The sequence below is a fragment of the Streptopelia decaocto genome, assembly GCF_964273445.1.
Source record: "Streptopelia decaocto genome assembly, chromosome: 17".
In the NCBI taxonomy this organism is placed as follows: Eukaryota; Metazoa; Chordata; class Aves; order Columbiformes; family Columbidae; genus Streptopelia; species Streptopelia decaocto.
In genome coordinates this window covers 11535161-11549297 of record NC_138672.1, presented here as the reverse complement: position 1 = coordinate 11549297, position 14137 = coordinate 11535161, and the positions used below count along the sequence as shown (strand labels likewise).

Here is a 14137-nt window from a genome sequence, read left to right as displayed (position 1 = left end):
TTTGGTGGGGAAAGAGGAAAGTGAGAAAATCTCCCTTTTATTTAAATAGATACAGCATATCAGGCAAGTGAAAGGGTCACAAGAACACTTAATATGCTGTGGTGGTGATGAAGTTGTGTTCTCCTGTGTGTTCAGGGTATATCCTGTATAGCTACACATCCTCTCCTCAAGACCTTTGTGTCACCTACTGGGAGCTGAATAATTTGTTAGAAGGTTCTGCATTACTTATTGTACGCCGCATTATGAATGAGGGTGATCTGCATAACAGCCTCGCTTCGCTTGCTGTGAAAGTCTATGGATGCCATAAATACAGCAGCGGGTTCCTGGGGAGGAGTCCGTGTGCTAACAATGGCAGGCGGGCTGCGGCTGCCGAGCTCGGGGCTTCTGGGCAACCGGAGCAGCAGGGGCCGCGCTGCCCGGCGCTGGGGACACCGGGGACACGGGAGGGGACGGGCCGGGGGGGCGGCCGTGCCGGGGTTGGTTGGGTCAGAGACAGAAAGTACAACAGGTGAATAACAACGGTCAAGAAGAAAGAGAGGGGCTGACTGGGCTCGTCCATCTGCGTGAGGAGCCATGGGAGGCGTTTGCTGCTCAGTGTGTATCACACTATCACTGCCCTCTAGGTAAATACTGTTGGGGTTGTGTAGGCTTCACATCGCTCTTCTCATTTGTAGTGTTCACACAGTGTGCTTGACAGCTGTCTGCAAAGCATTTCGTTCAAAGTAGAATAACATTTATATAGTGCAGGTATTAAAAGAATGTTTCTTTTTGGTTTATGATTGGAGAATGTAGAAGTTGTTGCTGCTCAGATGGTCCCTGAGTTGGTGAAATGCAGCTGCTCGTGGTGTGTGGGTACGGGGACCGCAGGAGAGGAGGCGCCACGCTGGCAAATCTGCAGATTGATCTGGTGGCCGTAGTGGCGCTGGGGCTGGTGACGTGGAGGCCTAGAGGTGTTCATGTAGAGGCCGGCAGAACCGGGCTTGTCCGAATTCCTTCGCTTCCTTGGGGGCCGCTGCCTCTCAGCCGTCTGGTTGCCTTTCGCCTCTGTCAAAAGGAGGAGCCAGTTAGAATTGCCTGGGCAGCAACCACTAAAACACGGCATGAAAATCTGAACTGAATTTTGGGATATGAACTTTTTTTGTGATTTTATTTTTTTAGAAGTATTAACTGTTCATAGAATTTCCAGTTAGTATTAATTATTGAGAAATTAGTTTTAATTTATTATTTTTAAAATTCTGAAGAGGAAGAAGGAAAAACGTGTTTGCATTGAACTTCAGAGTTTGAAATAGAATTTCTAGCCCTTCTTCACTGTCCCTGTTTATGGGAGAAGTGATTGCCTTTGTGAAATTGTAAGGAAGCTCGGGTAATTTAGCACAGGGACTGTTAATAGCGTGAAGTCGGGGTGCAGAGTATAAAGGTAAAATTCTCGCATCTGCTGTTACATGTTGTTAACTCCCTTAGCAGACATTAAATCATTTCAAGTACAATAATAGTGTGGGAGGTAAATTAACTAACCATTAACAATCTTATAAATACACAATTAACATGCCAGCGTTTATATGACACATTGATGGGGCAGCAGTAATTTTTGATTGGGAGTTTGCAGACCTTTCAGAAGCCTGAGGCGGTTGCTTATTTAAACAAGTTCTTACTGCTCGCAGGTAAGTTGGCCTTTTCTAGTAAGCAGTGTGTAAATAATTAAGTGTAAGAACATTCTCAGTGCACTCTTTCGAGTGTCCGTACGTCGCACTCAGCGGCGTCTGCATCTCCGCGTCCCGCGGTGCTGGCCAGGCGGCTCTGGCAGCTGCTCGCCGGCCGCCGGGGCAGCCTCAACAGGAGGCGGTTTTGGGTTCGTTTCAGGGTGCTGTGGGCAGGTCACTGGTGGTCCCGCTCAGCTCGCAGCTGCCGGCCGTGGGGAGGGGGCCGCGCTCCGCTCCCCGCAGGGCAGCCCGGGCTCCGGCGGCCTCGCGGAACCAAGTGCCTGCGGCACAGCCCGGCAGGCTGGCCGGGTTCTCTTTATTTGCCTTGTTTGCCCCCTGCTTTGTTTTGTCTGGCCACTCGAGTACTCTGCACGAAGTATTTCAGGTAGGTGGTGGTTACTGTCGTTAAAGTGCTTGGGAATTCAGGTGTGTGCTGTACAGTCCTGGGGCTTTTTCTGCGTTACAGGAGTTTCCCTGTATGAAGGGCCATGCAGCAGCAGATGTGCAGTATTCTGCCCTTTATGTTTAAAGTTTTCTTGGAAATAAAAAACCTGAAGGTCTATAATGAAATAATCCAAGAGTTGGTTTGTAAAGGCAGAAGAAAAACAGTAACACGTTATTATGATGGGTGAAAAGAAATTAAAAACCCTATCTGGTTTTGTAAATGTATTAATTTGAATGGACAAACTTTTCTTGTGTGTATTTTCTCTCCATCCTTCTATACGTGGAACTTAGGCTGTTTTGTCTTTTAGCAACCGTTCGCTGTAGCGGAGCGGGACCTGCCTGGGGTGTCTGCTTGTTCTGTTGCCGTGGGATTTGGGTTTCAAACCGTGCTCCCAAACCACTGTTGTTGGAGTAGATCTCAGCAGCTGGTGTAACTGAAGTAACCTGGAGCAGAATTGAAATAATTCACTGTACTAAACAGAGTCAGTTAGGTTTTGTGCATCCAAAATATAAACCTTCTTGAATCAGGGCTTTGGGTTGGTTTTGGTGTGGCTTTTGTGGGGTTTTTTGGGTTGTTTTGTGGTGTTTGTGGTTTTTTGGTTGATTGAGTTTTGCGTTGGTTGGCTGGGGTTTTTTTCCCCTAAAATGCTGTGTACATTGTATTTCTAGGTCCGTGTGTCCATGAAGCAAGATGACGAGAAGATAGTAGAGTGAAGTGGTGGCCTGTGGACAGCATGGCTTTCCTGGACAACCCAACGATTATACTTGCTCACATTCGGCAGTCACACGTGACCAGCGATGACACGGGGATGTGCGAAATGGTCCTGATAGATCACGATGTCGACCTGGAGAAGTTTAATCCCTCGTCAGCATATGGGGACAGTGGTTCAGAAACACAGGGCAGCAACGGAGAGACTCAGGGCTACGTATATTCCCAATCAGTCGACATTACCTCAAGCTGGGACTTTGGAATCAGAAGGCGATCAAACACGGGTAAGGATGCTGCAGCCAGGATAACGTTGGCCTGTGTTAGTGTGGCTTGCACGGACAGATCGGAGCGTGACCACGTATCTGTCAAACTTCCTTTTGTAATGTTGAGACCCTTTTTATAAAGGACATGTAATGATTCAGTTACTTGAGTGTGCTGTCAGCCGAGTTTTAATTGCTGTTTTAGTTATTCCTGTGCGGAGGAACATTGAGGTAGTCAGTTTTATATATGTAAAAAAAAGAAATTGTGAAGACATCAAGTCTAAATCCAAAGTACATGAGCAGTCTTTGATATTTCTATTGTTAATGTCTGGAGGGGTGTTCACTTTTGAACAGGATAGTTATTTTCTGAGAAAAATCTACCTAGTGAGGCATCAAATCCATTTGTTATAAAAGAGAGGAATGAAGTTTGATGTGAGCCAGTGAAGTGAATGATTTGTCTGTATTTTGTCTTCTGAAGTTTTATTTCTGAGAAAACCCTTGAGCTGGGAGTTGTTACCGAATTAGAAAGTTAAAGGTATAGACCTTCTCAAAACACACTCAGCTCGTCTTGCCTGGAAGAAAGCTGCCCGTTTGGTGGCTCGTATGAGGGATGTTCAGACCTCTCCTAATACCCGAGGAATGCTGCCAACAAAAGTCCCGTGATCTCAAATAGCGATGAAAAGGTTGGTGCGGGGTGGCCAATACTGATCTCTTTTCCGTGTTGCAGCGTATGTTTTTCCAACGATTTCTGGAGGTGTTATAACACCACCTAGAGCTCAGGCTGGCTCTGGTGCGGCTGTGCACGTTTGGATTGAATTTTAGGCGCGTTGTGATGTCGGGGTTCTCTGTCTGGTGGGCAGGACGTGTCGGGGCGTTGCGGGGGCGCTGGGCGCAGCGGGGCTGCCCGCGGTTCTCCCGGGGCCGGGTGGCCCTGGGTGGCCATGGGCCCTGTCCCCAGGTGGCCGCAGCCGGGGGGTGACCAGAGACAGGAGTCAGGACACGGGAGAGCGGCCGATCCCGGCTGGAAGCAAGGGGTTATCTATTGCCCATAGTTGATGAAACAAGAACTGCGTTTGGTCAGTGACACTTGCCACACCGAGCTTTCAAACTGGCGTGCTTCTTGTGAGAATGAACCTTAAATAATTCAGACTGCTAATAGGTGCTGATAATTCCGTCTAATTTGGAGTTGCTGTAGTGCAGTGCCACAGCAAATGATCGTTTGCAATCGACTGTAGATAGAAGAAAAGGATGGAGTTAGTGAAGATGATGACTGTGCTTTAGTACATTCGTTTTGACAAGGGGTGAAAGTATCAGGATAAAAACATCATTCTTATTTCTGTACTACGTTTTTTCCTTTATCTACGCAAGTGGTGTTTTACCTAATATCTAAACTTAAAAGCAGGGATACATCTGCTCTTATTTCTTTAGGAGCAAGAGACACAGAGGTGTTTAGGCACTAACCTCATGTTGACTCAAATGGGAAAGAGGCATCGCAGTCCCTGGTTGTGTTCGCACCTCCAGCTGCCTGGTGCAGCTGTTCAGCTGCTTTTCATCGCTTCCCAGGTTGAGGGTGTTTATGGGAGCAAAAAAAATCACTTTTGTGTCCATGATTCAGTTCAAAGACTAAATGTAAAAGGATAATAAGAGGGGGGATAGAAAATATTTATTAACCCTTTTTTAGTTGGTGAGATGGCTCAGGGAAATCAAATGGTATCTAAAAATTGTCAGAGTAATTTAGCATTTTAGAATCTCCTCTCCAAACCCGTTTGGGTTAACGAATTATCTCGATACGTCAGAGCTGCTGATGCACCCAGCGCGGTTTCCAGCAGCGCGGGTCGCGCCGTCCGGGCCGTCCCGGCTCACAGGGTCCCGGCAGCGCCGCGGTGCCCGGGCCATCCTGGCTCACGGGGTCCCGGCAGCGCCGCGGTGCCCGGGCCGTCCCGGCTGGCGGGGTCCCGGCAGCGCCACGGTGCCCGGGCCATCCCGGCTCACGGGGTCCCGGCAGCGCCGCGGTGCCCGGGCTGTCCCGGCTCACGGGGTCCCGGCAGCGCCGCGGTGCCCGGGCCATCCCGGCTCACGGGGTCCCGGCAGCGCCGCGGTGCCCGGGCTGTCCCGGCTCACAGGGTCCCGGCAGCGCCGCGGTGCCCGGGCCATCCCGGCTCACGGGGTCCCGGCAGCGCCGCGGTGCCCGGGCCGTCCCGGCTCGCGGGGTCCCGGCAGCGCCGCGGTGCCCGGGCCGTCCCGGCTCGCGGGGTCCCGGCAGCGCCGCGGTGCCCGGGCCGTCCCGGCTCGCGGGGTCCCGGCAGCGCCGCGGTGCCCGGGCCGCCCCTGCGGGAGCGTGCGCCCACGGCCGGGCCTTCCTCCAGAGCCTGTTTGGAGATGGAGCCAAAATATATGTAAAGAAAGATTCTATTCATTTTAGGATTTGACTAATGTTGTGAAGATACAAATCATTTATTTTACTACCTATAAACTGTTTCAGCACACTGAAGAAAAAGCTATGCTAATTTATATAGCTTTGACATTTTATAATTTTCATGATTTTTAGATAAAGGATTTTATATTTAAAACTTTAATAGTCTAGTCTGAGTTCATTTATCTTTAATTTTTGAAATGGGGAGAGTAATTCATAACAGTAATTTTATTCCTGTAATGTAATATTCACTTCAGTTCATTTGTGCATTAAAATTCCTTTAAGACCGTTATTAATGATTTATATAATGAAATGTCATATTAATCACAGAAGTTTTCACATTTTATTATTCTCTTCCATGTTAATACTATCTTTATGATCTCTATTAATGTTTTATATCCTCTAATTTCAATTATAAATCAAGCACATTTTCATGTTTTTGTTGGTATTTGCTTTTCAGGGGTGCCACCTTTAAAATTTTATGACTGTTTCCCCTACATGTGCAGTATAAAACATCTTTATTCATATCAAGGTAGTTAATTATGTCTTTGTTTACAGTAAACTTTCATTGACAAACTTATAGTTGTAATATTTCTTTTCAAGCTCAGAGACTAGAACGTCTGCGGAAAGAGAGGCAGAACCAAATAAAATGCAAAAACGTTCAGTGGAAAGACAGGAACACGTCTCACTCAGGTAAAAGGCAAATGTTCCCTTTTCCTGCTGTTTGGTTTCGCTTTCGATGGGCACGGTGTTGTTTGTGATGGCTACACAAGCTCTGAAAGCGCGGAGGAAGGACTCGGCGTTGTATCTGCCCGTGGTGCCCCGGGGTGTCCTGGGGTGGGGGCGCACAGGCCTGGTCACCCCAGCGCCTGCTCTGCCCCGCTGGCCTGGGCACGGGCTCTGGGGCATTACGGGGGGCGCGGGGACATTATGGGGGAGTCGGGGCATTGCTGGGCTGTGAGGGCGTTGCTGGGCTGTGAGGGCGTTGCTGGGCTGTGAGGGCGTTGCTGGGCTGTGAGGGCATTGCTGGGGCTGTGAGGGCATTGCTGGGGGAGTCGGGGCATTGCTGGGCTGTGAGGGCATTGCTGGGGCTGTGAGGGCATTGCTGGGCTGTGGGGGCATTGCTGGGCTGTGAGGGCATTGCTGGGGCTGTGAGGGCATTGCTGGGCTGTGAGGGCATTGCTGGGGCTGTGAGGGCATTGCTGGGGCTGTGAGGGCATTGCTGGGCTGTGAGGGCATTGCTGGGCTGTGAGGGCATTGCTGGGGCTGTGAGGGCATTGCTGGGGCTGTGAGGGCATTGCTGGGCTGTGAGGGCATTGCTGGGGCTGTGAGGGCATTGCTGGGGCTGTGAGGGCATTGCTGGGGCTGTGAGGGCATTGCTGGGGCTGTGAAGGCATTGCTGGGCTGTGAGGGCATTGCTGGGGCTGTGAGGGCATTGCTGGGCTGTGAGGGCATTGCTGGGCTGTGAGGGCATTGCTGGGGCTGTGAGGGCATTGCTGGGGCTGTGAGGGCATTGCTGGGCTGTGAGGGCATTGCTGGGGCTGTGAGGGCATTGCTGGGCTGTGAGGGCATTGCTGGGGCTGTGAGGGCATTGCTGGGCTGTGAGGGCGTTGCTGGGGCTGTGAGGGCGTTGCTGGGGCTGTGAGGGCGTTGCTGGGGGAGTCGGGGCATTGCTGGGGCTGTGAGGGCATTGCTGGGCTGTGAGGGCATTGCTGGGCTGTGAGGGCATTGCTGGGGCTGTGAGGGCATTGCTGGGGCTGTGAGGGCATTGCTGGGCTGTGAGGGCATTGCTGGGGCTGTGAGGGCATTGCTGGGCTGTGAGGGCATTGCTGGGGCTGTGAGGGCATTGCTGGGCTGTGAGGGCGTTGCTGGGGCTGTGAGGGCGTTGCTGGGGCTGTGAGGGCGTTGCTGGGGGAGTCGGGGCATTGCTGGGGCTGTGAGGGCATTGCTGGGCTGTGAGGGCATTGCTGGGGCTGTGAGGGCATTGCTGGGGCTGTGAGGGCATTGCTGGGCTGTGAGGGCATTGCTGGGCTGTGAAGGCATTGCTGGGGCTGTGAGGGCATTGCTGGGCTGTGAGGGCATTGCTGGGCTGTGAGGGCATTGCTGGGGCTGTGAGGGCATTGCTGGGGCTGTGAAGGCATTGCTGGGGCTGTGAGGGCATTGCTGGGCTGTGAGGGCATTGCTGGGCTGTGAGGGCATTGCTGGGGCTGTGAGGGCATTGCTGGGGCTGTGAGGGCGTTGCTGGGCTGTGAGGGCGTTGCTGGGCTGTGAGGGCATTGCTGGGCTGTGAGGGCATTGCTGGGGCTGTGAGGGCATTGCTGGGGCTGTGAGGGCATTGCTGGGCTGTGAGGGCGTTGCTGGGGTGCGGGCTGTGTTCCCCGCAGGATCGCGTCCCAGGTAGTTCTGCCTTTCTGGCTCTTCCCAGCAGCGTTTGCTGGACTGGCTGTGATGAATTATCTTATAGAGGTTACTTCTATAGAATATTTTAGTGGTTACTTTTCTAGATAAGGGGAAAATCTAAGAAATGGTGTGTATAGATGTGTTTAAATGAAAGCATGATAAATGCTGCCTTATCTTATCTAGCCTTTCATTGGCAAAACTAGTGTCACCAACTCCTCAAAAAAGATGCCATTCTTTTTGTGTTAATTACATAGTTAAATATTTCTTACTGGATGTTCTACATAGTTTAAATTGTAATATATGAAACAGAAAACCTGTCTCAGTTCTCCCATTTTATAGCTGCAGCCGCTCCCTGTTCCTGTGTATCCTGCAATTAAAGCTGGTTCAATGTAAAAATTAGATTTTTCTTTTCCTGAAATGCGAGAATTTGGTTTTTTCAATGTTTTTAGTTGAAATTCTCGCAGCTCGAGTCTATTAGGAATTATTTGCCAAAATGCTCAGTGGAAGATCTGCCTTCTTCTGGCTTTTTGCACAAATCTTCAGAAAGTTGTGGGTTCCTCTGCCTAAATGAGTTGAACTTTTGGAAATGACGAGGTTTGTGGAGAATGAAGCCATCCGGGCAGCCGAAGCCGCGGTCCTGCAGAACGTTCTGGTGTCTGGAGTCCTCAGCCACGGCAGCTATTTGACTCCACAGAACTCCAGCAAAGCAGATGTCCCAGCAGAATTCTTGAGATCCCAACAAAGGAGACCAAAAACAAACCATTGTAACATGTCCCTAGAGGTGAAACTTGAGGATGAAAGATCGGCTTTTCCACTTGAACCAATAAAACCATGTATTGAATTCCAGGGTACAGAGTACGTTCCAAATGCCCAGAAATGCCAGTTAAGGGTAATACTCTAACGTAATTAGAACTGAGATTATTTTAAAATATTATTTCGCTACACAAAACAGAATACCTAATGGAATCTAAGTTGCACATTTAAAAAGGATTTAATCAAGCTTTTTTGGCTAATCGCAGCCTCTCACAAGGCTGCTGGGTGTCTCTTTGTGCCGGTATTTAGCACTTGTGCCAACTGTCTGAATTTGCAGGCGATCTGCTGATAAAAATGAACGGAGCTTTCGGCTGGTTATAATGTGGTGGGTTTAAATCCTGCGTTTGGAGGCATCCGCCGCTCCCCGCGGCCCCGGGCGCTGTGCGAGCAGCCGCTCTGCCCCGGGGCCGCGGGATGGATGGAGCCGCGGGCTCCGCGGTGATTGATGGAGCCGGGGCTCCAGGCTCCTCCAGCAGATGTGACCGGCTTGGCCACATTCACTCACAGTTTCCCGCAGATGAGACCCTGTGGTACTAATACGCTAAAACACCCCAGGCTCTGTCCTCATTTTGTAGTGTCCTTAGAACATAAGAAACCCGAATTTTTAGGGTTTTTTTTAAGTATGCTGTGAATGTTGAGTTAAACTGTTGCTGGAAATTCAGCTATGCAGTCTCTTATATTAAGGAGCTGCTTGGTGGAGGCTTTTATGAGCCTTCACAGAGCACACAAAGTACTCACTCTTATCGCCTTTGTCTTAGTTTTGTTTTTAAGTGCTACCCAGTGTGTTTCTCTGGGATGGTGTTTTCAGGTTCGACAGCTTTTTGGCAGGAGACCATGCCCAGTCTGCCCTGAGAAGTAAAGTGCAAAGAAATGATGCTTTTGGATCAGGTGTAGTCCCAAGCCGGGTGCTGACAGCATAACCATGTTATAATGTAGTAGTGGAGTAGTGTAACATTGTCCTGTAATACAGCACAATATCACGTGTTGCAGGCTCGGTTTGAAACGCTTTGCACGGCGTCTGGTAGATGTGTCCACAGCTCTTTTGTGCTTTTACTGTTCGTTCAGTAAAAGGCAGGCAAGCAGGAAGACCAGAAATGTGTAATTCTCTCTTTGAATATTGATTTTTGTCTTGGGTCAAGTGGATCATGTCGTGATTGGTTCCGTTCTCTGTGTGGGAAGATTTGTCTTTTCGTCAGCCTGAACAGCAGCATCATTTAGAGCTCTTATGGCTTCGTGTCTGTGGTCTGCGAAGGAGCAGTGGGAGGTTCTGCCCGGCTAGACCATTTGTTGGTGTATCTATGTGATTCTGTTCTCACTCGTAACGCTGTCTTTCCGTGGTGAATGGTAGCCTCTGCACATCTCCTAGCTCAACTGCTCCATCTCTTTTCTGACCTACAGCAGAGGAGCTGAGCTCGCTCTTTGAAAAAAAGAACTTCCGAGTCAGGTCTCCGTGCTCGGGGAAGCCGTCCATCCTGTCCGTGCGGCTGGAGCAGTGTCCGCTGCAGCTCAACAACCCCTTCAACGAGTACTCCAAGTTCGATGGCAAGGTAAGCTGCTCCTCTCCTCCTCACGTGGGCCGGGCCCGGCGGGGATGGGCCTTGGGCAGCTCCGGGAGCAGCTCCGGGTTCACACCTCAGTTCGTCCTTGTCGTAGGCCAGCAGCTGTTTGAAGTGGTTCATAGAATCTGCTTCTCTTAGTGTTAGATACAATGGTTCCAGGTTCTGTAGAACTGTTGTTCTTGTTTTCAGCACAAAATTATACCTTACCTTTAGACCCGCCTTACCTTTAGGCCTGCCTTACCTTTAGGCCCACCTTACCTGGCTGTTCTCTTCTCCAGCAGGTCAGTTAGGAAAGCATTTAGTGTGGCACAGTCCTAGGACATCTCTCTGCAGTTGATGGTGAGAGCCTTTGTATAAATGATGAGTCAACTGGCATTTTAGAAAGTGTATCTGTCTAACCACTTCACAGCACTTGCTAAATCTTCTGTGATTGGTGCTGGTTTTACCCTCAGAACGCTGCGGTGCGTGTGGAAGAGCCGCTGTTTGGTTCCAGTGGGTGGGTATGTGGGGCGCAGGAGGGCCGGGCGATGGAGCCTGCGGGTGCAGGGGGGAGGTTCGCGGCAAACCCGGGCGGTCGGGCCCCGTCCTCCGGCACAGTCACTGCAGGAGCTCGCGTTCGGTATTGCAGTTCAGTTACTGTGTTGTCAAACATTTTCCTCCATCATAAACTCTAGAAACTGAAATAGAAACATTGGTGTGATAGATCGGTGTCACATCGTTCCAAAACAATGATAAATACTGCGCGGCTCTGTTTTCTGCTGGATTTGTGGAGTCTCCTGTGGGAGTATGAAGTTTGAGCTTCATTACCATTTTGATGGAAGAATTTCCTATTCTGTTAAGTATTCTTAAAGTGGAAAGTCGGATATGCAATTCCGCTAGTGCATCTAGAAGTACTCAGAATATTTGTGAAACGATAGTTTTTAAACGGTGAAGGTCACGTAACAAACGTTGCCTCTTGTTATTTTTACCCACTAGTATGGAGCAGTTAGTGCTAATGCAGTTTTTCAGAATTTCTGGCCTCGGGAATAGCTGCAGCGGTTAAATGTAAAATAAACACGTCTTTATCAAGGGAAGTCCGTTGCGAGTCAGTGGTGTCCCGCTCTCGTTGCTTTCATTTAGGTGACCTGCTAGATTTCTTTCTCAGAAACTTGAGGACCTTCAGTATGTTTCATTTCTACTTGGATAACCTGAACTGTTTTACTGTATTAATAAGGATTATAGTTGACTATAATGAGCATCTTACCTTTTGTATTTAAAAGTCTGATGGATTTAGCCTGCGTTGGGTCCATTTGAAGGAAGTTGGGCCGTACATAACAGTTTGAGATATTAATGGAATAGCTCAGTGCTGCTCGCTGGCGACTGCAGGGTACGAGCAGAACACATTTTAACTCTCCAAAATAACTGAGTTGGCATTTTGTTAGAGGATAATCTCACCATATTAATTTGAACAGCACTGTTTGTTTTGTTCTTTTAAGTTTGTCAATAATGTGGTTATAACATTTATTTTTTATAGTTCTGTGTGTGTTGTCTATTTTTAAATACCTACTCAACCATCTGAGATAAAGAAACGTCATTGTTCAGTAGTGCCTTGTTCTGCTTCAGCTTTGTGTTATTTTCAGGCAGTAATGCAAAATCGAAGAGCGCCTAGCTTTTTAGAATTATTCTTAACGAAATAGCATAGGTCTCATTTGTTTTTATTGATAATAGATGAGCAGCATTTTTCACATAAATATGATTCTTTCAGGAATAGTGCATGACTTATTTACATAATTAACAGAGCCACGTATCTCTGGGGAGGTGGTGCCGAACCGGGGAGAGGCAGGGGGCGAGGGGGGCTGGGGCCTAATTAAACATGTCTTAAAAAACCCTACTTAATTATGGGTTTGCTCAAGGGATCACAGTGGCTCCGAGATCTGCAAGATTATAACCAGGCCTTTGGTTTGTATATATATGGGAGTTCTGTAGCGTGGATTTTCAGCTCGCTAAGTGGCAGTTTTGTGGTTTGCTGGCCAGGCAGGAGCAAAAGCTCTTTGTTCGTCCTCCCCGCTTCCTCAAGGGCTTTAACTGCCCCCGATGCAGCCAACCGCCCCGAATCCAAACCGCCCCGAATCCAAACCCACCCTCCAGTGCAGGCCCTGCCGCCCCCCCCCCGCCATGGATTGCTTTAAACTCATCGCTTAAAAACAACAAACCGTTGCATGCCATAATATCAACCAAGCAAATGTGTTAAAATGCTTAAAATGCAGGTGTTTTCTGCCAGTTTTAGTGTCTTTTTCATAACCACTTCTGCAATTTTATGAAATAATAAAATTTTAAAGCGCTCTAATTTCTTCTTGTTCTGATCAGTTCATTAATTATCAGAACAGTGGGGAATACGGCTTGTGGCACGCAGCTCCAGTGGGAGCGTCCTAGTGAGCTGCAGGACGGACCTGCGGCTCTCGTGGTGTAAAACCGCAGCTCCCAACTACAGACACACTCACTAACTGCTCTTGGCTGTATCCTCAGCTTTTGCCTTAAGACAGGTGAAGTAAACCCAACCCCTGCATCTGCTGCGTGGTTTGTAAATCACCTAGCGTGTGCGGCTTGGTTAGTCATGAAAATTCTTGCTAAGAGCATTGTAGAAGCCTTTATTCATAACTACTTCAGTTGTCATTTGTATAGGAAATTAATGGAAGGCTTAAGCAATGGGTGGGCAGTGAGCGTGAGGCCGGGCGGGCCGTTCCTGCGGAGCCAGCGCACGGCCCTTCCGCCACCGCTGAGGAACGTGGGTCGTGGAGTGTCAGCTCGGTGTGTGACGGCCCTTCCGCCACCGCTGAGGAACGTGGGTCGTGCAGTGCCGGCTCGGTGTTGATGGCCCTTCCGCCACCGCCGAGGAACGTGGGTCATGGAGTGCCGGCTCGGTGTGTGACGGCCCTTCCGCCACCACTGAGGAACGTGGGTCACGGAGTGTCCGCTCGGTGTGTGACGGCCCTTCCGCCACCGCCGAGGAACGTGGGTCGCGGAGTGCCGGCTCAGTGTGTGACGGCCCTTCCGCCACTGCTGAGGAACGTGGGTCACGGAGTGTCAGCTCGGTGTGTGACGGCCCTTCCGCCACCGCTGAGGAACGTGGGTCACGGAGTGTCAGCTCGGTGTGTGACGGCCCTTCCGCCACCGCCGAGGAACGTGGGTCGCGGAGTGCCGGCTCAGTGTGTGACAGCCCTTCCGCCACTGCTGAGGAACGTGGGTCACGGAGTGTCAGCTCGGTGTGTGACGGCCCTTCCGCCACCGCTGAGGAACGTGGGTCACGGAGTGTCAGCTCGGTGTGTGACGGCCCTTCCGCCACCGCTGAGGAACGTGGGTCACGGAGTGTCAGCTCGGTGTGTGACGGCCCTTCCGCCACCGCTGAGGAACGTGGGTCGTGGAGTGCCGGCTCAGTGTTGACGGCCCTTCCGCCACTGCCGAGGAACGTGGGTCGTGCAGTGCCGGCTCAGTGTTGACGGCCCTTCCGCCAGGCACTGCTCCGACCTGCCCAGAACGGTGGCAAACACGGGGCTGTTACAGGACAGTCGAAAACAGATGCTAAAGATGTGCAAAATAGTGCAAGGGGAAGGCTGGAAAACCCCGATCAAAACGCAAGGAAAGACGGTTCCGCTCCAGAATCAACTTCAGTCGCGTGCCCAAAGCCCTTCCCTGCCCGCGCACGGCTGTGCCCCGCACACCGGTGTTCTGCCTGCCGTTCTGACCTTACAGACCCCCGTGGGTTTACCTGACTGCTGGAAATCATTTAAATAAACGTGGGTCGAGGTGATTTTTGGGTGGACAGACGCTAAAGCTCCCAGAGGAAGGACGGTGCCTCCGGG

General features: G+C 50.3%; 1 protein-coding gene across 4 annotated transcripts in view; it reads left to right on the top strand.

Moving 5' to 3' along the window:
* The window catches only part of MAPKAP1 (MAPK associated protein 1), a 149300-nt gene that overhangs the window by 71017 nt on the left and 64146 nt on the right, over positions 1-14137 (top strand). For all 4 annotated transcript variants that reach the window (XM_082067753.1, XM_082067754.1, XM_082067752.1 and 1 more), the window contains exons 2-4: positions 2814-3137; positions 6130-6219; positions 10138-10286. In XM_082067753.1, the coding sequence (XP_081923879.1) occupies positions 2879-3137; positions 6130-6219; positions 10138-10286 (498 nt within the window). In that variant the 5' untranslated portion in view covers positions 2814-2878. The remainder of the gene's footprint in view (positions 1-2813; positions 3138-6129; positions 6220-10137; positions 10287-14137) is intronic.